Source organism: Caloenas nicobarica, chromosome 2 (assembly GCF_036013445.1).
Source record: "Caloenas nicobarica isolate bCalNic1 chromosome 2, bCalNic1.hap1, whole genome shotgun sequence".
NCBI lineage: Eukaryota > Metazoa > Chordata > Aves > Columbiformes > Columbidae > Caloenas > Caloenas nicobarica.
The window spans coordinates 75,006,546-75,031,863 of NC_088246.1; the positions used below are offsets into that span (position 1 = coordinate 75,006,546).

Sequence of the window (25,318 nt, forward strand, 5' to 3'; positions counted from 1 at the left end):
CCTAGGCAGTCCCAAAGACACATAAAAAGGAATAATCCCCAGAGGAGAAGTCAAATGGTGCTGGCAGAAAACCATCTCCTGCAGGTCTTCCTCTCATCAGACATCACGGTGGGCTGTGCCCTCCTTCACCGGAGGCACTGACACGTCTTTCCCTCTCACTGCCTGACTCTCCCACTGAAGAGCGTGTTTGAAACGACGACAGCTGCTTTGCCAATCTTCCATGTGGAGCCACCGCTTTCTGGATTCGTGAGGGTGTCTCAGTTTTCCCTGAAAGATTTATTTTGCCATTGGCATTTATTTTGACTGAATATCATGTCACATCAGTTCAGCGGAAAGGAGAAGAGAGGATTCCTCTTAGCAATGGCATTTTCTATTTTGCTAGAACAGCTCTTGAGGGGAAGCTACATCCAAAGGGAAAAAGAGGGTCTTTCTAACAGGCATTCAAAACACCTAAATCAGTAGTGATGTAGAATGACTTACCTCCATCCAAATATATATTTCCAGAATTGCGCCTTTTTCTACAGGTACTAAAAATCTCTAAAAGCCTTGAGGATACAAAAATGTCAACCACTATTACATTAGTCCAAAAATGTGACAGAAGTGTCACTCAGGAAGTAGAAGTAAAAAATCTGTAAAGAGCAGGGTTTGTGAAAAAGCACAGCACAGACAAATAAAACCTGAGCGCACCTTGCAAAACTGGCTTGTCTGCTGGCTGTACGACACAAACCATAGCAGGTGGGTAGTCAAGCAAGTACATAACTATCTGCGGTATCATCATTCGGAAAAGAAAACAAGAAATAATAACGTAGTCCTGAATTTTGTTTTTCTGCCCCTTTTCCCCCTCCTAAAATTTACTGCATTCTGTTATTGCAACACCTCTTCTAACTGCTGCATTGGAGGCAGGGAAAACGGTGTTGCACCCTAGTGCAGTAAAGGTGACTTCTCAGAGCACAAGAACACTAAAACATTTGGGTTTGCCCACATTTTCTTCTACTCATGTCAGAAGTCATCTGGTTTTGTGATGTTTTAGCAGTAGTCACATAAGATTGGGGCTTTACCTATGAGAAAGTGGAAAGATATAGATAAAAAATCTTCATTTGAAAGACTCCTGCTTTAGGTAGAGCAGGTGATTTACTGGAGAGCTGATAGAACTTGTGAACAGAGGAATGGAGTATTTACACATGCAACAGTGATAAAATACCACCATAAAACCTAAGCTTACTTCCACCTGATCTCCTCTCTCCTCAGATTTGACTGCTGACATTGGTACAAACTAGTAACTCTTTGACAAAGACCATGTATTTGATCATGAAGTCTCACTGGAATGATCCTAAATGGAGAAAAACATTACTGAAGAAATCCCAGCGGAATGTTGCAATTGCTGATACACTTCATACATACACCCAGACAAATATATGTTAGGCTAGAGCAGACAACCACCACTGTCGCTTTTTGAACACGTTAAAGTCTGAAGTAGGAGCTTAGAGGTAGTCTGAAATCATGGTATACAATACGTATTATGAAATTCCCTTCTAGTATCTTCAACACAAAAAAAGTCAGAACTGACAAGTTGTCTCACAGGTAGAATGGAATACAGACGGACTGGACCATTTACTGCACACTTGAAGCAAAGGTCACTCCAAAAGAGAATTTACTTCATCAGACCCCAAAGTGAACAAGTATAAACGTCTTGGGCTAGCAAAGTCATGGAAAAAGGAACAGATTGGATCAACTACCCCCATGGGAAAGAGCTTACCTTGAAATAACTCATTTGCTGGAAGCACTCTGATCGGGAAAGAAACTGCTCCACTCAGACCTCGGAGACCAGAATACCGCTCACATGACAGACTGCTGAAAAGAACTTATCCATTGACCTTAGGTCAATCATCTCAATAAAGAAGCAAAGGCAGTCTCTGAGTCTAGAGCTGGTATTCAGCTACATGAGTTACCGTCAAAGAGTTTTAGGGCAATGCTTTGCTTGTCCACTACATTTATTTTTAATTTCACAAAGAGATTGGTCCAATTCAGAAGACCAGGAACTGCTTGTTAGCTGTCAGGTCAGTCCAGTTATTATTTTATCTTTCTGCAAACTTTGGAATCTGCACTCCTTTTTTTTTTTTTTTCCAGAGCATGGTAGAGTTTGATTCAAGCTAATCTTTAGAATATCCCTTTTGCTCCCCTATAGTCCTCCATAACATTCAGGGGGTGTGTTTATTTATTCACTTTGATTTTCCTCTGTCCCTGGAAACCAACAGCAGTTCCCAGTTGATTGGGTGAGAGGCATGACTGCCCCTCAAAATGTTGGGAGAAGGACTGTTTCGGTTTCTTCTACATAATGAAACACACACACACACACAAAAAGATTTGAAGCTTGCCTGTTAGGATAATCTTTTTTGGAAGGAGCTTATGGCACTAAGGACACACTCAAACAGCATTTCAAATGTCTATTCACAACCTGCAGCAAATGTTAACATATTCTAAATCAAATTATTACTTAAAACTATGGCAAGCAAAAATGGCTTGAGTGAACTGTAAACTTCTCAAAACAGCCTGCTCTTCCCTTCAGCCTAAAATAAACTTATCTTGTAGCATATTGGTAGATTGGAAAGGTGCTGCCAGATGACTTAAAAGAAACCAAACCCAAACCAGTGCTTAGTGCTTTCTTGAATCTTTTGATGCAGACCTTACCTGACATGAGATGTGCTTTATGTCTTCAAAGTGGCAGTGCAAACTAAGTAATTAATCCTCACAACGTGGGACAGGTCAGTAGCATCATACTGAGACAGAGAGGTTAACATTAAAACTTGGAACTACTTCAGTGCTTCAAATGGCACCCTGGGCACTTCTGTTCATGTCTTGAAGGCTTCAGAATCAAATAGTTTTGTTTTGTGTGTAATAAAATAATTTGATTTTGTGTTTTAAAAGCATCTCTAAAAATCTCTGAGTGAGCTTTGAAAGAGAGGACTGTTTTCTTTTTTTTGTACATCCATTCTGCTAATCAAAGGTATGGAAGTCATAACATTTGTATTGCTACTTTATTTTCAGATTATGTTCTCAACATAGCTTTTGGTACTCAGCAGACTTGAACACCAGGCCACTTATTTCTGAAGGCTGAAAACTGCAACTGACAAACTATCGTAAACAAGAAATTTGCACCAGGTAATTATGGGATGAACATTTCTCCTTTTAACTCACGACAGGTTTTTTTTTTCTCGCTCCCTGCAGGCAAAGTGTTAAAGTGCTGCTCTGCTCCTACCACCAACTCTGAAGTGACACTGCAGGATTCCAGTTTTGATTCAATCACTTATTAATTTGTCATTTTGCACAGAAAGACATTTTGCTGAATGCCAGGCTCTTCCTGGAGCCTCTTCAACATTTGTTTTATCTTTTTACATATCTTTCCCAACAATCCTGCCACTAGAGGATGGTACTGCTGACAGTGCACAACAAACAGGCTTCAGCTTATCTTCCCACAGCTGTGCCACATCTGCAGCACTTGCCACATTCAAACAAAAATTCACTGCAACATCAAGCCTGGGCCAATCCACTGGGAAGGAAAGTGCTGTTTTCAGACAGCTCAATAACAAGCCAGGCCAGGGGAAAGAGTTGCTGAAGTGGCTGAGTGCATACTGCACTGGAAGAGAAAGCACAAAATTCTAAAGCACTAAATTCTGCAGAAAACTAAGACTGACATGGTACCTCTAGACTGACTGCGGGGAAGGGAGAACAAAGTCAAGGACTTGATCCAAGAGAAACTTCTGCAGAAGCTGCTAAAACAGGGCCCTTGGGGAAATCAGAAAATTTCCTCCAGTTCTGCCTGCACCATCTTTCCCTGAACTTGTTGGCTCCTGGCTCTTCACTCGGTGCTCTCTGTACCTCAGCTTCACTCTGCCTCAGAGTGCTTTAAGTCATTTTAGTGTTTGTCTTCTTCTTGTGTGCTTGGTTTTTAGAAAGCTTTTTCAAGCAAACTTTCTTTTGGCAACAGACACTATCCTAATGGGTCCCTGCTCTTGGTTGCTCTTCAGGCATTATTGTGTTATGTGTAGTCACTCATCAACACAGATACTGATAACATAATTTTTACAAATGGATTTGTAAGTGTTAAAAAAATGAAGAACAGCATACATTAAAAGATAGTGCCAAATGCTATGATGGTCTCGTGTCAGCCAAGGTGTTGGCTAAGATGTTCCTGGACTGTACCTCCTCAGTTATTGCTTGCACAACCATGCACGTGCTGCAACAAAAGGGAGCATCCTGGGATGAGACTCCTTGGAAAGGCAGTGGTGTGGTCACCATCTGTCTGCTGGGGAGAACTGCACATCCAGCTGGTAGGCCTGTTTAGTACGGGGGACAGCATCTTTCAAAAGAGACCTTTTCTCTCCTCCTGTTTCTTGTTTTAGGTTAAAGACTGTTAGCTGGTGTCCCAGATACCTGCCCAGATTCCCTCAACCTACTGCAGAGTGAAGGAAAGGGTCATGCCAAATACCACAAATTCACTTTTTCAAGCAGTGACCATACTCTAGAAATCAGAAAAGATGGCTTGGTCAGGACACTGACAGTGGAGCTATGATTTTCCTGGTTCATTCACTTACTGACATAGTGTGTCCTCAGCAAGATGCCAAACCAGCTTGGTTACTCATGGTCACAGAATCACAGAATGGTTGGGGTTGGAAGGGACCTCTGGAGATCATCTAGTCCAACCCACCTGCTCAAGCAGGTTCACCCAGAGCAGATCACACAGGAATGTGTCCAGGCGGGTCTTGAATGTCTCCAGAGAAGGAGACCCCACAACCTCTCTGGGCAGCCTGTTCCAGTGCTCTGGCACCCTCAAAGTACAGAAGTTTCTCCTCATATTCAGATGGAACCTCCTGTACTTCAGTCTGTGCTTGTTGCCTTTCATCCTATTGTTGGGCACCACTGAAAGGAATCTGGTCCCATCCTCTTGACACCCACCCTTGAGATATTTATAAACATTGAAGAGATCCACTCTCAGCCTTCTCTTCTCCAGGCTGAACAGACCCAGCTCTCTCAGTCTCTCCTCATAAGAAAGATGCTCCAGACTCCTCACCATCTTCGTAGCAGCCGCTGGACTCCCTCCAGTAATTCTTTGTCCTTCTTAAACTGGGGAGCCCAGAACTGGGCGCAGTACTCCAGATGTGGCCTCACCAGGGCAGAGTAGAGGTCCTTCAGCCCAGCAGAACTGCTTCAAAACTGAGTCCTGGAGGCAACTTCTGAGGAAGAGGAAACTGGTGTTGGCTATGCAGAATATGGCCTTTTGACTGCTTCCTGAAATGTCTTGCGTGACAGAGGCAGAAAGTCCTTCACATTCCCACTTTACTGGCCCACTGCTGATCTCCAGTGTGTCACGCAGCCTCCTTCAGAGCTATTACTAGCCATCTGTTTTGACGTGGTCCATCAAATCTTTGAGTCTGTTGATTCAGACCTACTGATGAGCACAGTTTACTTATTTTCTGTTCAGTCCATTTGTTAGCCTGAAAGGACATATCTTTAAAAAAAATACAAATGCAAACATTATTATTGATCTTTCGCATTACAAAGCCTAAATTTCCAGCTAAATTGCAGGTGGTCATTCTATTTCTGGAGGAATTTTCCACTTGGTACAAACCTGAGCTGAATGGTTCAACAAAGACAGTGATCATTAAAAAAAAGAAAAAAAAAGAAGGCAAAAAGCAACCACATTAATTCTAATTTAGACTTGGCAAACATAGAACAACCAGAAAGATTAATGTGGATACACATATGTAGACTAATGCACATTATCCTCTTTGGCCTCCATCCTCTCACATGCACTATTTGCTCTGGGATTTACTGAATCTGTCTTCCATATCTTGGTGAAAGCAGAGCTATCATTTTTAACCCCCGACACAACACTTAGTGAAGCTATTCCCCAGGTTACATTCACCACTTGCACACTACGCCCATGCAGTTATTTTCATTAACTGATTAGACAAACACGGTCATTTGCTTAGTCCTTGCTATTTCCATCCATTTAAGTATCTGTTCTTCTATGGATATATCACCTTATAAACAGTACTACCATCTGACCTAGTAGATTGATTCAGTTCTATTTTAAATTCCTGTTATGAGAATACCTTTTTGTAAACTGTCTGTTATCAGTAACTACTAAATAACTCTGATATAACCAGTCTCTTCGCACCACCTGCCTCTCTGACACCATCAGTGCATCAAGCAATGTAAAATCTCGATGAGAATGGAGCAACAGGTGAGAGGAAAGTAAAGATACTGACGGCTCTCTGTGGGGATGCTCCTACCTATTGGTACAACATTACACCAGGAATATTAATGCCATATATGTGTTTTTATATATAAACGCTAAAAGATAAAAATCGGGTTGAAAAACCACAAAACATCAGAGAATTCATTCTGAGTGAGAATAATTTTATGCTCCATAGAAATCTGAATCTCTATACATTGGCTGAAACTGTGACTTCAAAGAATTGCTACAAATTCTGTGTCTGACAGCACACTTGGTTTCCAAATCTGGGTAATGCCAGCGTGCAGTTCATTCTTCAACAGATAATGAAAAGAGTCGGTTTTTATCAGCAAAAGCGACATCATGCTACAGTGCTGGAGTGAAGCACATGCTGCTAACTCAAGACAGGGTATTGATAGGAAACTGCTGTGACAGATTTGTTTCCACAAGCAAATATGACAACAAGGTGATGATATCAAGCACAGTCTGATACAGGGGAGTAAGGAAAAAAAGGCAAGGAAAAAAAACCAAAACAACAAAACCAAACACAAACAACAAACAACCCAAGAACAAGTCCAAAGAATCGAGAAGTTTTCACAGGCTCCACTAGCTTTTCTATTTTAGGCTTTAAAAAAAAAAAATTGTTTTTATTTCCCAAAAGGCTTTGGTTACAGCTAAGATTGCTTTACTCAGCACTCATTATATTTCATCTTCTTTCATCTGGAGGATGAAAAATTCTGCAGCAAATGCATTCAAGGATTTAACTCTAATGCAGCTTCTCCCATTACTGCTTCAAACTCTGCTGGAATGCGGCTTGTAGGTTTTCCTGATGATCCTCACAACCGTAAAGCAGGGCAATTGTCCCTACCACCTTCCAGTTTCTGATGCTGGGGTTCACCCTTCCACTCAGGATGCTCCTCCTCAGCCTTACCCACTTAACAAGTCGCAGCCTGAGGGCCCAGAGCTAGAGGGACGATCCTTTCCCACAAGGAATCAAAACCAGCTCCACTAAATATGCAAAATACATCAGAACCAAAAGGCACAGACAAGGATAGGCCTTCCCTGCATCAAACAAGACTAAAGAGCAACCTGCAGAGAAGTATTTAACCTCTGTTCTCCTGTTTAGTTCTCAGCAATGCAATTCAAGGAATACATGCTACAATTCATGATTAACATATTTTATAACCCAATTCTCTTGACCTTTGTTAGCCAAAACACCTGAGTAAACCAATCTGTATGCTTAAATTTCTTGTAACACCTGGGAATGTGGCAGGGGAGGTTAAGATTGGATATTAGGAAAAAATTCTTGATGGAAAGGGTTGTCAGGCCTTGGAACAGGCTGCCCAGGGAAGTGGTGGAGTCACCATCCCTGGAGGTGTTTAAAAGGCTTTTAGACGAGGTTCTTAAGGACATGGTTTAGTGCTAGAGTTAGGTTACGGTTGGACTCGATGATCCTGAGGGTCTCTTCCAACTGAAACGATTCTATGATTCTGTGATCCATGAGGTCAACTAATCTGGGCTGCAGAAATGCCTAACTGGGCCATACAAGCACACACAGAAATTAGCAACCTGCACAGTCCAAGAGCTGAGGAGGCAGATGGTATGGCTGAAGTCGGGGGATCCCAAGAAGAAGTGGGGCTGCAAGTTAACAGTGCCACAGATGGAGAGACATCAGAGCTGGCCTCACGTCAGCAGCTTAGGCCTAGATGGATTTACTCGCTCAGAAACAAGATTGCTGAAAGCAATTTCACTGGTTCCAGGGCCAGCTCGGCTGTCTCGGGCAGTGCTGGGTGCTAACATGCCCTTGCAGACCTGCTCAGCAGTCCCTGGAAAGTCCTGGCCTCAGCCCCTACCACCTGCAGGGTGATCAGGAATTGCCTGCTGTTGGAGCAGCTTCTGTCTGCAGAGCCACAAGTAAAAAAGAGCTGGTTACGTACTTAGTTCATTGCATTGCTCCTGCCCCTAAATAGCTCGAGCAGGGAACAGAAATGCTCCTGACCACAGGGGAGGCTACTATTCCCTCTTATAACCCTTTCTTCAAGGTTCTTTAAATATTTTTCAAAATGCCATTTTAAAATAAAATGTATATACAACAATATCGCTTTGAAAAATGGTCAAAATGTGACTACAAGCACTCCTACCCTGCTCTGTGCTTTGAAAGCACCAGAGAGATAAAACACACTTGTACCGTCTCTTCAGCAAGCTACAACTGGGAGGAGTTCACCTATGAAACAGCAGAGCCCAAACCCTACTGCTCTTAACCCTTTTAGAAGGCCTGCTGTAGGACAGGTCCAAGGGTGAAATTAACCCACCTGTCTGGGCAGATGAAATGCCATCTGTGCCATGAAACGAAGCCTTTCGTGCCTGGGGCTCATAGCTTGAGTAGTCAGTAGTGGTTGTGCAAAGCAGGAGAGTTTCCTGCCTAGAAATTTTGTGTTTACCATAATGTGGAGCCTGCCTGCTCTCCTTGCCCACATGATTTATGTGCCACCTTGGAGAAGGGAGGTCTTGTTCCTACCTGAGAAATAACTATGCCTTTCTACACCTCTGCTGGACTCACATTAATCACACAGCTTAGGGCTTTCTGATGGTAACAGGTGAAAAATAATTACATGCCCACAGGCCAGGTGAAAATAAAGGGAATTAATGGGCATTATCTGCCCCCTGGGCTGTGTATTTACTTTCCTTGCTCTGCCTAAACAAAACACTGAATCGCTCAGATTCATGTATGTGGAAGAGTGAGACTACAGCTAAATAAATTAGTTTTTCATAATCACAAAAAGGTGCCAGTACTGTCTATAAAAGTAGGTAAATGCAGAAAACATAAAAGATAAATATATATTATACACCAAATACTTATTTGCTCTAATTTGACAATTCCAAGTTTCTTACTGGTTGACTTCCAAGTTCAACTTCACTATGATTCAGCCACAAAGATTTCAAGTGCAGGAGCATTAACAGGTCCCATATCGCAAATGCTTGGGTTAATTGAAAACAAAACGTGCCATTCTCTGGAGAAAACAGATCACTCCTTTTTGTGCTTTCAGATCTAGAGGCTTAGATTAAAGTCTGTCTTTCCTTGCTCAAAATACTAAACTACATGGTACTAAACTAAAAGAAAAACATTTTGAAAATGAAAGTAAATAAAATCTGCCAAGGGACACATCTATTTTGCACTCTGGCAATTTTCCTGAGGTTTTACTTTTAATGTTTATTGTTTAACTTCATAAAATTGAGTAACTAGCATAACAGCACCTCAAATGCCTGAAACAGCCCATTAAAATATGAAGCATCTTGTTAATAAAATACACTCATCAGAACGTAACACAATTCCCTATAAGCTTGTGTAGTTTTTAAGGCTAGTAAACATTTCTAACGATCATCAACAAACCCGAATTTTCTTCAAGGGTTTGTTACACCACTTCTCTTGAGAAAGGTCTTGACGTCACTGTTAAGCAAAAAAAGCAAAAGAGAGAACTTTGAATATGGCCAAATTGTTTCATAACCTTCTAGGGGTTTGTAGAGCGAAGATGCAAGAAAATCCCGGCCATAACACCATGGCTTTCCTCCTCTCATTGACAGCAGCTTCTGCTGTGCCAGCCTGGGAGCCACTGGCAGAAGAGTTCCATCAAGCACACGGCAGAATGGGAGAAATGCACAGTTTAAAAGATGAAACAAGCATCTCAGTTTTAGATAATGTTGTGCTTCAGCTACTGGTGAATTTTTTGAGGAAAATGCACTAAATGCCAAATACACTAAAAAGCATATATTTTTTTCTCTGCTTGCTTATCTTCAAATCTGATGTGCAGCACCAATGAGATGAGAAAAATTCTTACCTTTACTAAGTCTATGATGGATCAAGAAGACCCAGGTAGATGCTGTTAGTTTCTTTCAGGTTAGCAGCTTCATCAGTTCGCCATCACAGATTAATCCAGCAGACTGAAAGCTTTGTCTACAATGAAAATACACTACCAAACATTTCATTTTTGGTGCTATACAGCAAGTGTCTGCTAAAGAAGAGGAATTGACCACAATTCCTATTTTCAGGACACTTCACAGATATCTTTTCTTCCTCACAGGTTTCCAAGGAACAATATCGTGCAGGGCACCAGCAGAGTACAGAAAAATAAATCATATGTACTCACTGCAAGTCTGAAATACTAGACCCAGAGAAGGAGAAATCTATCCTCTTCAGTTGACTGAAGGCATAGGCAAGACTGTCAAGAACAAATAACGGATTCCCTGCACGTCTTTGGTTTGGATGTCAAAACTGACATTTTTTTTAAAGGTCTTAATTGTCAGAGGTTTGCTGCTCTTCAGCCTTCTGGGGAAAAAAAGAAATCAGTCTTCCTAGTGTCAGCAGTATTTAACAAGTGAAGTTATGAGCTGGTTCCTGAGGTCTTCAGAAAACATGAATCCTACTCATTATTGATCTCTCTGTAGAAAGTGATTTCTTTTTCTTCTTTCTGGTTTATTTTATATAGAGATTGCTACAATCACTTTTATCATTCCTCCTGGAGTCATTTCAGGTTAACTCACTTTACTTGATACACTTGCTTAAGTACAGCTCACATTTGAAGGTCTTCTTTGAACGTCGGCTGGACAGAGAAATTCAGGATGAAAAGAGCAAAACTTCAGAAAGTTTTGGATTAAGAATAGGTTGTCTTAGCAACAGGGTAATTGTTTTTCTGAAAACGACAATCTTGCATTGTGGAATCTATAGTTAATTGCAAGAGCAACCTTAGCTAAGCCTCACCTGTTTTATGCATCACTCTCTAATTTTTTCTAAAATACGCTGTTTCCCCATCTGAAAGTCACTTTTCAGCAAAATGACCTTGACTTGAAATCTGATCTTCAAATTAAGAAAACTTTTATTTAAAAAACTCACACACAACAGTGGAAATGGACAGTAAGTCTCCTCACAGAAAACTAGGTAACTTCCCAAGAATAATCTCTAACTCAGTATAGTTTTTCTGTAATCCATTGGGTGAAGACTCTTTTTGTAATGCACAAAATTTGTTTGAGCGTTCAGGATAATGTTTTGGCTCCATTACTGAACAAGTATTAAATGTGAAAATGAATGATACATTTCAGGGACATATCACCTCCCATCTAGAATTCACCCTGAAATTAGCCAGGGACTTTATATTTGAAGTTTGCAAGTGAATGTAAATCAGGTTCAGTGTGAGTATGATATTAAAACGATGATTTAAAGACACTTCAAAGGATACTTGAAAGCTGATTAATCTAAATTTTGTTTCATGTCTTTTACCTTTTTGTGCTGAAAACCATCACAGCTTCCTGTAGTTGCTGCTACATAAGTGTTTTTCAAGAACATATTTCTCTTAGCTAAATTTTGCAGTTAAAAAGAACATAATTACACAAATAGTATGAAGCAGTACAGGCTGCTCTAAGTTTTCTACTCCAGATATACTTGCAGTTTACAAGCAGTGCATTTTAAGACAGATTTACCAGCAATATCCTCTTCTGAATCCATCTCTGCAGCACTCTGACTATCACCTGTTGGAGCCAGATGCATGCTCCAGCCATTTGAGAGACAAGTTCAATACAATACAGCCCCATCCTGCACATTGCCTACATCGTTGGCTATGCTTCCTCATTAGGAAAGCTTTTCTGATTAGGTCGGGAGGCTTCAGAGCACTATCCATTCTACACACAGTGGTTCATAAGGGTGTATTTCATAAGCCTTAAGTCCAAAACCACCACCCTTATCTGATTTCTGTCCGCAGCACAGGCAACAGAATTTCACTCACTGGTAACTTGCTTTGAAATCACTGACTTAATGATACCAAAACATGACCTTTCAGGTAACATCCAAATTTGGGTGACAGATTTTTCTTTCTCCATTAAGCTTATTTTTAAATACATGGTTGCCCTTTTCCTTTATTCTTGTCCAGTTTCTTGATGCAGGAACTTTATCCATTTGCCACTCTTTATTAACAGCTTTTAAGAAAAACTGGCCACTCAAGACCTGTTTTTCTGATCTAATTAACAAAGGAAAAAAACCTGTAGGCTTGCGTTGGCTTTGGATTCTCTTTTCTTAGAGGGAGGTGTGGGTGTGCTACCCAGTACTTCATGAACTCTCTACAACAAAATGCACTGAACTTGAGTAGAGGTTTTTTCCTCCTCTGCTACTTTTTCAGAAGCCTGTGCTGCTGCAGGTGCCATCCAGAGTCCCGTGCTGTACAGCTCAGAGTGCAAAGGGTAATTTTAGCATGTGTCTTCTATTTACTGACTGATCACGTAACAAGTGGTGTGTTTCAGAGCGGCCACAAGAGCTCCCTGAGCTGCAGGGCTGAGTGTTCACACGCAGCTACACCATGCATGACACCAGCAAACATCATGTCATTTGTCCAATTTTTACAGATAACTGCAGCTGAATACTAAAAAGGGAGTGAAGAAATCACCTGCTTTTGTTTGTAATTTACACAAACACGTGTTCACGCAAAGAGAGCATACAGACCAACAGTCAATAAAATAAATACATCATATAGCAATGAAAAAGTGCAGACCTGGCCACATGAGTCAAATTATTATTATTTAAAATGTTTCCATCTTCAAATGGATCTGACAGGAACAGAATGCAGGAAGATTTTACTAATGGGAGAAGTTCCTTCAATACAGAAGGCTTTTGTCTGCCCCGGCTTCTTTCTTTATTAGTGCTGAAGCATCCAAACACTTGGTCAGCTGTATCACATTTTTGACTGCGTGTGTTTTTTTCCAATGTACTTCACCTCCAACTACCAATAAACTGCCTGACCAGATGTGCACTGTCAGTCCATCTTTATTCCCTCATTCCCTGCCCCAATTCTTCTGCAAAGGTTACCTCAGCAGCAGAAAACATATAAGCAGGACACTGTCTGCAGTTCAAAATAATCACTGTCTAGTTCCTGCAATACCGAGACAGTAGAGTAACATAATATTCATTTGTAAATGAAAATTGCACTCTATACTGCCCTCTTAGCACAGAATAATGGCAATCTTGATGCTTTTACTGTCAAGGCTGTATGACAGAAGCAGAGGCAGGAGCAGACCCAAGCACTGATTGCCTAGAAGAGAATTTAGATGGGATAGGGCAGAACCAGCAAACAACTGCCATTGAAAAGATTGGTACAAATTGAGACGTCACCTGTATTTATGCATCTCACTATCTACTGCAGATCAACAAAACCCACAGTTAAAATGCATACACAGTGCTTACTGAATATATAGCATATGGAATTTAGGACTCTGGTCCATTTTATAAGATGCCTGTGAAAAAAAAATTTAAAATTTATTTAAAAATCAAATTATTATTCCAACAGAAGTAATCAGTATGGAGCCTTACAAAAATCTTTTCTTGACAAACTACTGTATTCCTCCACAGCAAATTACTTCAGCGTTATTTCAGTAGAGGCTATTCTGCAAATGCAAAGAATAAATGAATCCCAAAAGCATTACAAAACTTGCGCTGTAAAAATGTAAATGGATTATCCCTCCATTAATATCCCACTGTCGTGAGAACAGCAACACTTTAGAAGCAATCATTCTTCTGTTGCTCACAACATAAAAGCCAAATGATATTTTCTCCATAAATCATCCGGCTATTACAAGATTAGCGTAAAAAGGGGTTGGGTCTAAGACCAATAAAGTCTTTAGATCATCTTGCAAGAAGGTTTATAAATGTTACCCTGGTATTTTCATCTCTTCTATGTTGGAAGTAACACCCAACATTTGTTCATATGACTGTTTTAGAGAAGAGCAGATTTCTGCACTAGATTTTAAGTGCCACCATCAGCTTGTGTCTACTTGATTTTCATATAATAGTGATTGAAAATACAAAATGACTTTTAGTACTTTATTATTACAGCTGTCCTGTAGCACATTTTTATGGAGTGTTGGGCCTCCTGCAAGAGCTCCAACCAAGCTTCAAGGCCAGAAAAGAGAGAATTAAGAATAACAATGTTTTAAAACATATTTGTGACACAGGCCAGCACCAAGACAAATTTCTTTACAGAAACATCAGTTCCAGGAAAAACCAAGAGTTGTTTCCTTTAACACAAAAACCCCATAGTGGGCAGGCAGATGTTAATTTCTAGGACTAGACCAAATTATACGCCTCTCCAATGTTATTACCCCTCCAGTGAAATGAAACAGGCAATCTCTTTATTCCTATATAATTGATCTATTTAATTTCTGATCACCCACTTTCCACTTCGGTAGTATTTTTTCATGCCCAAAATGAAGACACACATTTTGTGTTTACTTTGAATTGCGTTAACCATCTGATTTGTACATACTGTGCCCTCTTTTCCCTTTATTCTGGGGTAATGCATTGGACTTCACATCCATCTTGTATTGCTAGGCTGAAAATTCACCTCACTCATAATAAAGGCATTACTTGCCATCAAATTGTGGCTGACAGGAGGATGTTTAAACATGCATCATTCACTCACATTTGTGTATGTACAAGCAGGCAATTAATACACACAGACACAAGTGTGCAGAAACCTCTGCCACTACTGGGAACTGTTGCCTTTCTTCACTTTTCTAGATTTTCACAATCCTCAGCTCTGCCTTCCCATGCAGCAATTTAAAGAAGTAAAGTATTTCTGGATCTAACTACTTGGAGAGAAGCCATAATGCTTATTAATCACATCAGCATCCAGCTGAGGTCTGTGCGCACTCAGTTTTACAGAAGTATCAACATGATCACCTGGACTCCAGTACCACAGCTATAGGTCCTCTGCTGTAATTACTGCCAAGCGGCTCAGAGTCACTTGTTTGAGGGACGAGGGACCAATGCTGGCCCTCGGCCACCTGGGCACCCATCCAGTCATGGCCTAACTGTGCCTGGATCCAGCCTCCCAACATATGTCAGAGTGCCACAGATACTGCTCTGACTTGCGCCAGCCGGCAGGAATCACCAGAACTGGGGAAACCTAAGCTTTGCTCTTTAAAAATACCCTTGTGTCTGGTGTATCTAACAGTTGGACTCGATGATCTTGAGGGTCTCTTCCAACCAAAATGATTCTATGATTCCCCTTATTCATCCTGTTAACACAGGCCACGAAAGGAGAAAAGTGTCCCAGACACAATGACAGAGGCTCTGCACAATCAGGGAAGTTGCACACGGGTAATGTAATGGAGCAACCTCCTAGGAGCTGACAATGCCATAACATATTTGTTATTTGATTCTTGTAGATCCCTAGTGGCACACTTAAAATACTAAACAGTTTAAGCTTCCAATCTCTCTTGTTTATAATTTCTTTATTGTCAGAGAAGTATGGCCTTGCCCAATACTAAGCAGTATCTTGCCATGTAATATAAAACTGCTGACAATATCTATTTACTAGGTCAAGAAAGCTAAGTTACTTCTGCTACAAATGCAGCACTAAATCAGCCATATAACATTACAGTTGTATTTTCATCTGCTTTTATGCATCCGTCAAAAAACTGTTTGCAAAGTTCTGAGTAAAAAAATTTGCTGACAGTGATGGTTAAAAGGAAGAAGAAAGCACACACGTTGATTTTAGATCACAGGTTGACTGTGCAGCATAGGGAGTTAGAAATTGTCTCTTCCTTTAAAGTATAAACTGTGCAAATTTGATATGCAAGTCATTGAGGGAGAACCTTACAGTGTCATTTTTACAGCCACTATTTCCTGACTCACTTTCATTGGACAACAACTGCAATTCTCTTTATACTGTATGATCTTTCAGATCAAGTTTGTGTATTTGGAATTCTCTTCTCCTTGGAAACTTATGTATCAGATCCTTGAAGCACCACAAACTTTTTCTAGATTACCCATTTTACTAATATTTCTGGACTATCTGAACCTATTCTCAAAACCAGGCCATTCTAGAGATGCGTTCTGATGCACTTACTCATGCAGAATAATTCTTTATCCATCAGTGACCTAGTGTATTCATTCAGTGGCAAAAGTTAAGGCATCAGTGTCTGACCTTCAGTTGTCCCTAATACTTCAACTGATCACCACATCGTTGCATTCCAAGGTCCATGTGATGAAGCAACAAAAATTTCCATTTTAAGCACTAATTTTTTAATGGTGCAGGTTCAAAACAGGTAAATGCTTTAAAAATTTGACTGCTTCCTTACTGATAAAGAAAATTACACCTCCTCATCCCCATGGCGCTCTCAGCCATCACTGGAGCTGAATTGGTAATCTCAAAATGAACATTTTTGTGCCAGTTCACCAGCTAATTGGTGTCATTCCCTGCAGCACTGATCAGCTGCTCCCCTCACTCCCACTTAATAACAAACTTTGAAAAATATCAGGTATAGAGAGACTCCCAAAATTTTAAGAGAATTGCTATTCAAGCACGTCAAAAGAGTCTGAGCGGTATAAAGACAGGCTCACTTGATGTTTAGAAAACTGGTGTTATACAAAGGTAGTAGGCTGATAAGAAGGAACATAAGCTAGTCCGATCCTGTCTGGAAAGAGAGGCATGGACACAAAAGTGCTAATCTGAAATGTATCAATGTATAATCTCTTTTGAGACTAGGACAGACCTATAATTACACAATCATGCACAGTCTACCCCTGCTTAAACATATCTCAGTGCCCTCCCTGAATCTTCAGTTCTAATCCTAAGACACAACCCTTTCCATATTTTAGTATCACACTAGGTACCCTAGTTTCTCTTCTATAAAAAAAAGGGATTTTTCTTTTAGACAATAGGTAACTAAGGCTTTATCAGTTAAAGATGTACTCAGCGGCACAGCAGGTCAACCATTTTGCAATACTCTGTGCACTGTATACAGCATGTCAACAGAGCGTAAACTACCCTGCTTAATTTTTGGGAGACTCTTTCCTCCTAACGTGCCTCCTCAAGCTACCAGACTTCTGCAGCCTGGTCGGCAATTCTGCCATTCACAATGACACGTCCATGAAATCACAGTTGGAGTGGCTCGTTTTCTACAGACTCATGCTGGTGCTCTTGCAAAGGATGAGGATAGTGGGAAAGAAGATGATTTTTCCCAGATCTGCTCTAGCAAAGATGCCTGGCCATTAGCTCAACGTGGCAACTCCATGTACCACCAATGGATTATTTAAATTCTTTTGAGGGCTGCTGTAACACAGGCAGTTAGAAAACAACATCACCTCCCTTCTTCATTACCCTCAGTGGACCTTCTAGTGCACATTACCTTGATTCATCCTAGTCAGGCACCCTGCCTCGTATCACCACACAAGCTGCATTACACACATTGTCACTTTAGTCCTTGCTCTACTTTAGAAGCAACATCGATCCAACACCCAAAATAGGTGGGCCACGGATTGGATCTCAAGGGACCAGCAACCAGGAGCACACTACGCAACTCTAGCAGCTGGCATAAAATTAAACAGCAGGCCTGATCTCTACTCCATGCCTCAAAGGAACCATTCCCTTCCCTCTATTCTCTCTAGAGACAGGAAAGGTCACCTTCGATGTATGATGTGATATAGTTGCAGGCAGTGCCTACTACACAGCAGACGTATACAATTTAATTTTGTATTCTTCTGAATACATGTCCACATGCATCTACATGTATCCTCTGTTTATTTTTCATGTTACAGATTTTAACATCGGAAGCCTGTAATGCATGTTCAAGACAGAAAATTTAGCTCTTTAGTACAGACCACTTTGGTTTCACGTGAACAAGTAATATGATTTGGGTTTCAAGACAAGCAAATGTCTACCTAAGGTGAATGATCAGCATTAACATTTAGACTGCATTTGGCTACCTGCAAGCCAGAATACAGGATATACCAATGTCAGTATCCAAAGACTCAATCACCCAGGTCAGCTGGAGTATGGAATTTTAATGGGATCTTTGGGTTAATAAGAGCGTCCCTTGTTACTGAAGACTAAATGTACAGACTAAGTCAGATTAAGTGCTTCTAAAGAATTCAACAGACAATTTAGCAAAATCAGATTTTCATATTCAGAAGTGAAGTTTCAGCTAGAATATTTCTGTATGTCCTAAAATGTCTCCTGTAAAACTATGCACTAAATCACCTCATGCATGGTAATAAGGTTTATAACATACAGGTCATTCTGCCACACAGGCCTATGCAGGCATCCCATTATTACTAGCTACATACCTTTGAGCTGCTTTATTTATAGAATTCTGAAATCAGTCAAACTTAAGAATGTTGGACTCTGTGAAACTACATGGGAAATGCCACGTCATATGCATGATTTTTGTATTATAAGTGGACACAAAAGTGACAACTGTGCATAGACACTTAGATCTGCTTAACAGAAAGCCTGAGTACCCCCAAGGACCACTAAAGGTACCATGTGCAGAAGTCTGCAGGTTGGAGCCGCAGTGTGTATTCGTACCAGGTGAGCCTAATGCTTTCTGCACATATCAAGTTTTATACTAGCAGAGCTCCACTTCACTTGGACATCGCTCCTCACTCTCCTGGGACCGAGATTTGGCAGCTGAGAAGGAGGCTCAGCAGCCCTAGGCAAAGGCATCACTGCAGCTCTCCTCAGAGTCCTTCAGACAGCACCTGCCGTGTAAGTGCTGCATGTATAAATCTCAGCTAGCTCAGGAGTAGGAAAGTCAGTCTAGGCAAGACTGAAACATAACAGTTATTGAGATTTTTTAATAGCTGATTGGGTAAAGAAAACAGATTGTAATTATCTGATGAGGCATTTCCAAATCAGCAGCAGATATAAACTGAAAAGTATATTGTATACTGTTTGTCAAATGAAGGCGCACATAATTCTTACTAGATTGTCTACTGCAATTTTTATTAAGAAACTCCTGAAAATAATTGGGATAATTTCTAAATGGAAGTTTAAATTTGCCATAATGAAAGAGTTCCAAGGTTTAAGATAACAAAGAAAGGAGTACATTTAACACACGCCGAAGGAAGTTAAGCAGCTCCAGAATAATGATCTTTGCTTTTACAGAATTGGTAAGTGTGTGACAGGATGAGTCAAATTTTGATTATATCTTTCTCAACAAAGATTCTCCCAAAATCCTGATGAAAATGTTTGCAGTCTAACACTCCAATGGAAAAAAAAAATCTGAACTTAGAAACTTCATATTCAGTTATTTTTATGGAACACAAGTCAGACAAACAGTGAGCCAAGATTCTAGAAAATTGATTCTGTATTTTCACGCTTGGAATTTTAAAGTTGGCAAGACTCTCAAAAACACATGCTAAGTTTCAATGGCCATAGTAAAAGAGCTCTGGGGAAAAAAAATAAATCTGCTGATAAAACTGGCTGATAAATGATACCATGTAGGAAATCTACTATGAAAATGGAAATTAAACCTTCAGAATAAAGAAACAATCTTCTCTGTACACAACTTGATTTAGTCTAAGACCTACCATTGTCTACAGAACAAAGTAAAGCAAAATGGTGAGGTCGAAATCTCTCCAGTGCCTCACAGATGCACAGCTGGGAGCAAAAGCTTGTTTTAGCACATAGTCGTACAAGTGGAAAGAACAGCAAGAGGCACCAAGTCTGCAACTGAGGCAAAGCAAGGCAGTTTTAAAACCATAGTACTGTATGATTTTCAAACAGATTGTCAGGACTGAGCCTTTCTGTCTGAGTAACTATGGTCTCTCTTAGGCCAAGAACTGGGAAATACCTGTCCAAAAAAATAGGCGAAACTGACACTGACACCAGCTACACTATCAAAAGAAGTCCTAGGGGCAATAACCACTGCAGAAGCCTGTGAGGTGTACAGACCTTTTTTGGTTTTCCTTGTAACAAGGAGATTAACTGCACAGGAAACATGGGGAATAAAGCTACTGCCACCTTGGGCATCTCCCCGAAAAAGGGAGGTTTTGCAGGTAAAACACAAAAGTAGCAGTCCCATCCTGGAAGTCTGCACTACAGATTGTCACCAGCAGTGCATGTCCTGCAGTAAAATGGCTTCCAAATTTGTAATCTGATTTGGACAGAGCTGCAATGGATTAAAATTAAAATGACTCATTGTGGTACTGTTCAACTATTAAAGGTATCTAAGTGAGAAGAGAGGGTTTCTTAAAAAAATTAAAGGCAGAACCAAAGTCCCATTAAAAGTAATAACAGTAATCACAGAATCACACCTGGGAGTATAATTTGCCCCAAACTCATGAATAAAATTGTTATTTTTTCATTTAGCAGTAATCTTTATTAAATACCACCATTTACAATTAAAAGCACCATTGCAACTGAAGTGAAAAAGAGCTTTAAAGCAAGATCGGGAGATAAAGTGTTATTCAAAGGCTGTGAGGGGAAAAAAAGCCATAAGTCAGAATTTTTGATAGCTGAAGAGCCTGAGTAAACAAACCCACTGTCGGAGTGAGGAAAGGGAAGCCAACAGGAGAAATAAAAGTGTGAGCTGGTAGTTGAGTAGGAGCACACTGGGTCAGCAAGACAGTGGGAAAAATGCATAAGGAATATTGAAAAGGGTTTTATTCATCCTTTCCAAGTTAGGTGTATTTTTTAGAAACTGACTAAAATAGGACAATATATAATGGAAAACATTATATTTCAATAGTCTGATAGGTTGTTGCATGGACAATACATCAATTATTTGAACACTTTCAAAGATTTTATGCAGGAAATACTGGAGTTTAGATGGTTCACAGAGAGGAAGATATAGCTACACAAATGCACCAGAGAAACCTCAGTACTGTGAGTGAGCTACCAATTAACATGCTGTCACTTTTAAGGTGCTTAAAGCCTCCTCCTTCCACATGCCACTAAACAATTTTGCACAGTACTTCTGCAGTAGTTCACCTGAATTTCTTGCAAGATCAAGGCCTCTGACAATAAAGTATATCTATATCAGTATGAACTTAATACTCATTCTTCTTCATAGAGCAGTACGTATATTTTCATTTTCTGCTACCTACACTGCCTACATAACCAAACCTCCATTTGATCATGTGGCTGGGTGCTAAATAAAGTTGAGAACTTGACAAAAATACAACAGCTTCTCCTAGGTTTGAGACTAGAGTTGAGTACAAGGGGTGGGTATGGTCAGAAGGCTGAAAGGAGAGAACTCAACCAAAATCCAAACTGCAACCCAGGAAGTCTGGAGACTTCTGGTCTAGAGAGCACGATGGTTTCTGCCTCCCTTCCATGGGAAGACAGATGGATTCAAACACACACGCGTTCCTTTTATGTAGCAATCTACTCTATAACCATTTGAGGGTTATTCTGAAGTACACTTTGATCTTACGTCAAGATTATTCATCTTGATAGAAGAAAGTTGGTGGTTTTTTTTTTTTTTTTTACATTGAGAGCAACCATTTACTGGAGTAACTTCCCCAGGGATGTGGTAGAGTCCCCATCACTGTAGGTTTTCAAGATGGGATCAGACAGGGTGCTAGATAGCCTCACCTAGGCTTCCTTTCCCACAGGAAGTTGGATCATATGATCTTTCAAGGTTCTTTCCAAGCTGGGCTGCTCTATGATTTTCAGCAAAATAGAAAATTTGCAAAATTAGAATGGCAAGAGATGTTTTTGCAAAGGTAAAGTGTAATAATTGGTCTGAGAAAGATGTATGGGATGATCAATGCAACTTACTACAGGACTTTGAGTTAGAAACGTGCTATTTCTACCTCTTGTTGAGCTCTCCATTTGAAACAGTCATTATTCTAATTTAATACACTAAAAGGATTAGAATAATGTTGATAGTTATCTCTCACAGGATGTTGTGAAGACTGATTTTTACACATGTATTATTTCAAAAATGCAAGACAGAAGAATAATGTTATGCAGTATTAGCGCTGGTAGAATAGTAATACAGTTTTATATTAACTCAGCATTCCACATACAGCTAGTAAATTGCTACTCAAAAGGTCTCTTTCCTTCAAATGTTCCTCTAAGATTCCTTCCAACTCCCAAGCTGGTTATTGAGCAAGTTGTAATGTCATTTTAAAAGACTAACAGGCTTCCCTAGAAAAAGAAAAATCTGACGACAAAACATCACAAGCAAGTTCTCCTATTAAAACACTTCTATTCAGAGATACTTAGAAAAGCTAAAATAAAATGACAGTAGAGACAATGGCATTTCCGATACATTCTCAACTATACTTAAAATGACCAAGAAATGTAACTCTATATAATAAAAAAGAGGCCACCTTTACAAGACTGTCTCCCAATTCAATTCAAAAATATGTTTGCTTGCTAATGAAAATGTACAAAATTGCAAAAATTATTTTTTTCTTCATGCATAACATTTTTGAAGTAGAAAACACAAGAAATCATGTGCCATTAAAACTGTCACTGTGATAGGTAATTACCTGAGCATCATAACCAATAGACTCCTCTGTGTCATCGAAAGAAATAGAAGACAAAATTAAACCTACCATCTAGCCATAATTTAGTGTTTCATGATTAAATTTTTCAGCCCTTTTTCACACTTGATTGATATACTTTGATTTCACAATTAAAGAAAATTAAATTATTTGAAATGCTAAGCCATTTTCTCCACAGGAGTAAACTGATGTTGTCATCCTGTTCAGTCTGGTAGACAATTTGTGCAATGGATTTCCCGATCCATCTGCATCCTTCTAGCCCTGGAATAAAACTGCAGCCTTACAGAGAAACAATTATTCACATGCCTTCATGTATGTGAAGGCACTTCATGAATGCCTTCACCTCTCATAAAATGGTTCGATCCCTCACTTTTAAGCCAGTTGGGCTCCTATTCCACTTTAATCATGATCCCCTCCTCTGCCTATGACGAAACCAGGACACAGATGACCCTGCTCCCAAATGAAACAAACTCTTCTGAAATCAAGACTGTCTCATTAAACTAATAGGTATTTTGGTTCCCATTAAGTTCTCCACAGTTTTTAAGGTGCTGTACTGTGCTTGTAATGCTAATGGTCCAGTTCAGCTTGCTGATGGAGCCAGCAGTGTCAAGGCTGCCCCACGCCTGATGCCACAGGTTTGAAACAGCACAGAAATGTTGTCTTTAGCCATAAAAGTTCCAGATCGTGCCCTCTGTAATAATGGATGGATCTAACTGATCAAAAATGTTGACTGTAGAGAAAAATCCTCAGATAGTTGGAGACACCAAATGCAAAAAGTATATAGAATTGAAGATAAACTGGGTAGTGATGGAGAACACAAGGAAGATGGAGGCTGGAGCATGGGCTCCGTGAGGACAAGCTGTGGAGCCTTGCTGGAGGGGAACACAGCTTGAGAGACCCAATAGCTACCTTCCAGTACCTACAAGGAGGTTATGGAAAAGACAGAGTCAGTCTCTTTACAGCAGTGGACAGCAGGAGGATGAGTGACAACAGTAAATCAAGACTAAGTGAGGTTCGGATCAGATATTTGGAAAGACTTTTTCACCATGAGGATAGTCAAGCAGTGGAGCAGGCTGCCCATAGAAGCTGTGTGGTCTCCATCCTTGGAGGTTTCCGTGAGCAGACTGGATAAAACCCTGAGTAACCCAGTCTGAAGTCAACGTTGACTGTGCTTTTAGCAGAAGGTTGGATGACAGAACCAAAATCAGGAATGGATTTGTAGCTTCAGGGCATGGGAAAGGTTGGAAAATGAGCTAGGCAGGGGCACGAGCACATGCCTCCTGTAGCAACATACCCTCTGGAAACAGGGATTTTATCTAGGTCTGAAGGAGTACAAAGACGGGCACCCTGCATAAGCAGTTTGAATAGTTTAAACAACTTATTTTAAAGGCAATACTAAGCAATGAAATTCTAAGCACTAAGAAACAATCCAAAATTCTTTAGAATGTTATTAGGTACAAAAACAATGAAGTTATGGAAATGTATCGGTGTTCAAAGATAATAACTTTAAAGAGTCCACGATTTAATATAAAAATGTAATACAAAAGTTTACTATACAATTTAAAGTTACCATATTTAAGCCTGGTTTTTTGCTGTGTAAGTTCTACCTGGAAAGGCTATTTTCTCTGCATAACTTTATAAAAATTGTACAAAAAAAATCTCCTTCAGCCATATTTTCTCCGAAGTCTATGACGGGCTAATTTGTACTCACACAACAGTGTCCATTTCAAAAACACACCCACTAAATTTTCCAGGCACAGAGGTGGCTTTTTGGTTTTCTGTGCAACAGTGCTACACTGGAAGTCATTAATAAGCATCATCATACACAGACTGCGGTTAAGGTGATGGCATCATAAACAGATTTCTTTCAGATTAAAAGCATCAAGCAGTAGAACTCTTATCTGTGAAGTAGTGGTTAATACAGTAAGAGGATACTGCCCAAAGTGAGGCACAAAGTGAAGTCAAGCCATAGACTAAGGGGCTTCCTTAGTTTGGGTTGATTCTAGTGAGATGGAGCGGTTGCAGCTCTTTGAATCCTGCATAAGAAAAAAAAAAATCAGAAAAACAGTAGCTTTTGAGAAACCGTAGTGAACATGGAGTTGACAGACCACATGGATGCCAGTAAGGGGAACACGGTTCCCACTGGGAAGACAGATCCAGAAAGAAAAGCAAAGAAACTGCTTCTCTTTGTCCCTACTGCATTTGCAGAAACAGACCGCCGCAGGAAGAAAGGTCTGGCACAGATCCTGGAGCATCTTTCTAGGAGAAGTGACTCAGCAAGGTCCCCAAAGTCCTCATCTTCTAGTCCAAAAAGAGGCAATACAAAAAAAGTGACACAATTCTAAAAAGTTTATCTTATAAATTCTGACAGCTGTAGGTTAACCCAGTGCTTGAAGAAGCCTGCAAGGTCTTCGTGGAACTCACTTTTCTCCAGTGCCAGTACCAATATCCCCACTTCCTCAGAATAATAGGATATGAATAATTAATAATTTAATTGAGAAAGAGGAATTTTGTTAGATAAATGAGGACAAAAAAACCCACTGGTTCACTCATTATGTTCAAGAAAGGCACATGCCCATTTGGATGTTTAGAAGAAAACTGCAATGGAAATTGAGCCTTCAAAAAAAACCAAATATGGATTTCCAGTCATGTTTAAAATACAATCTATACCATTTCATCTTTTTTTTTCATAGGTGCTACTGCATCACTGAGCAACAGAAGTGCAACGGGGAGTTAAGTGGCAAGGAGGAAAAGGGGACAGCGTAGGGACGACTTCTCACTGTTACGACAGCTATTGATCTTGA

At 40.1% G+C, this 25,318-nt stretch overlaps 1 protein-coding gene across 3 annotated transcripts in view; it reads right to left on the reverse strand.

Annotated features, from left to right (window-relative positions):
* Nucleotides 1-25,318, reverse strand: part of FARS2 (phenylalanyl-tRNA synthetase 2, mitochondrial) — a 264,495-nt gene that overhangs the window by 36,373 nt on the left and 202,804 nt on the right. The window contains exon 9 of one of the 3 annotated variants that reach the window (XM_065629856.1): nt 4,836-5,506. The exons of the other annotated variants lie outside the window; for them this stretch is intronic. Coding sequence (XP_065485928.1) covers nt 5,488-5,506 — 19 coding nt within the window. The 3' untranslated portion in view covers nt 4,836-5,487. Of the gene's footprint in view, nt 1-4,835; nt 5,507-25,318 lie in introns of those variants that run through there. 3 annotated transcript variants of the gene reach the window in all.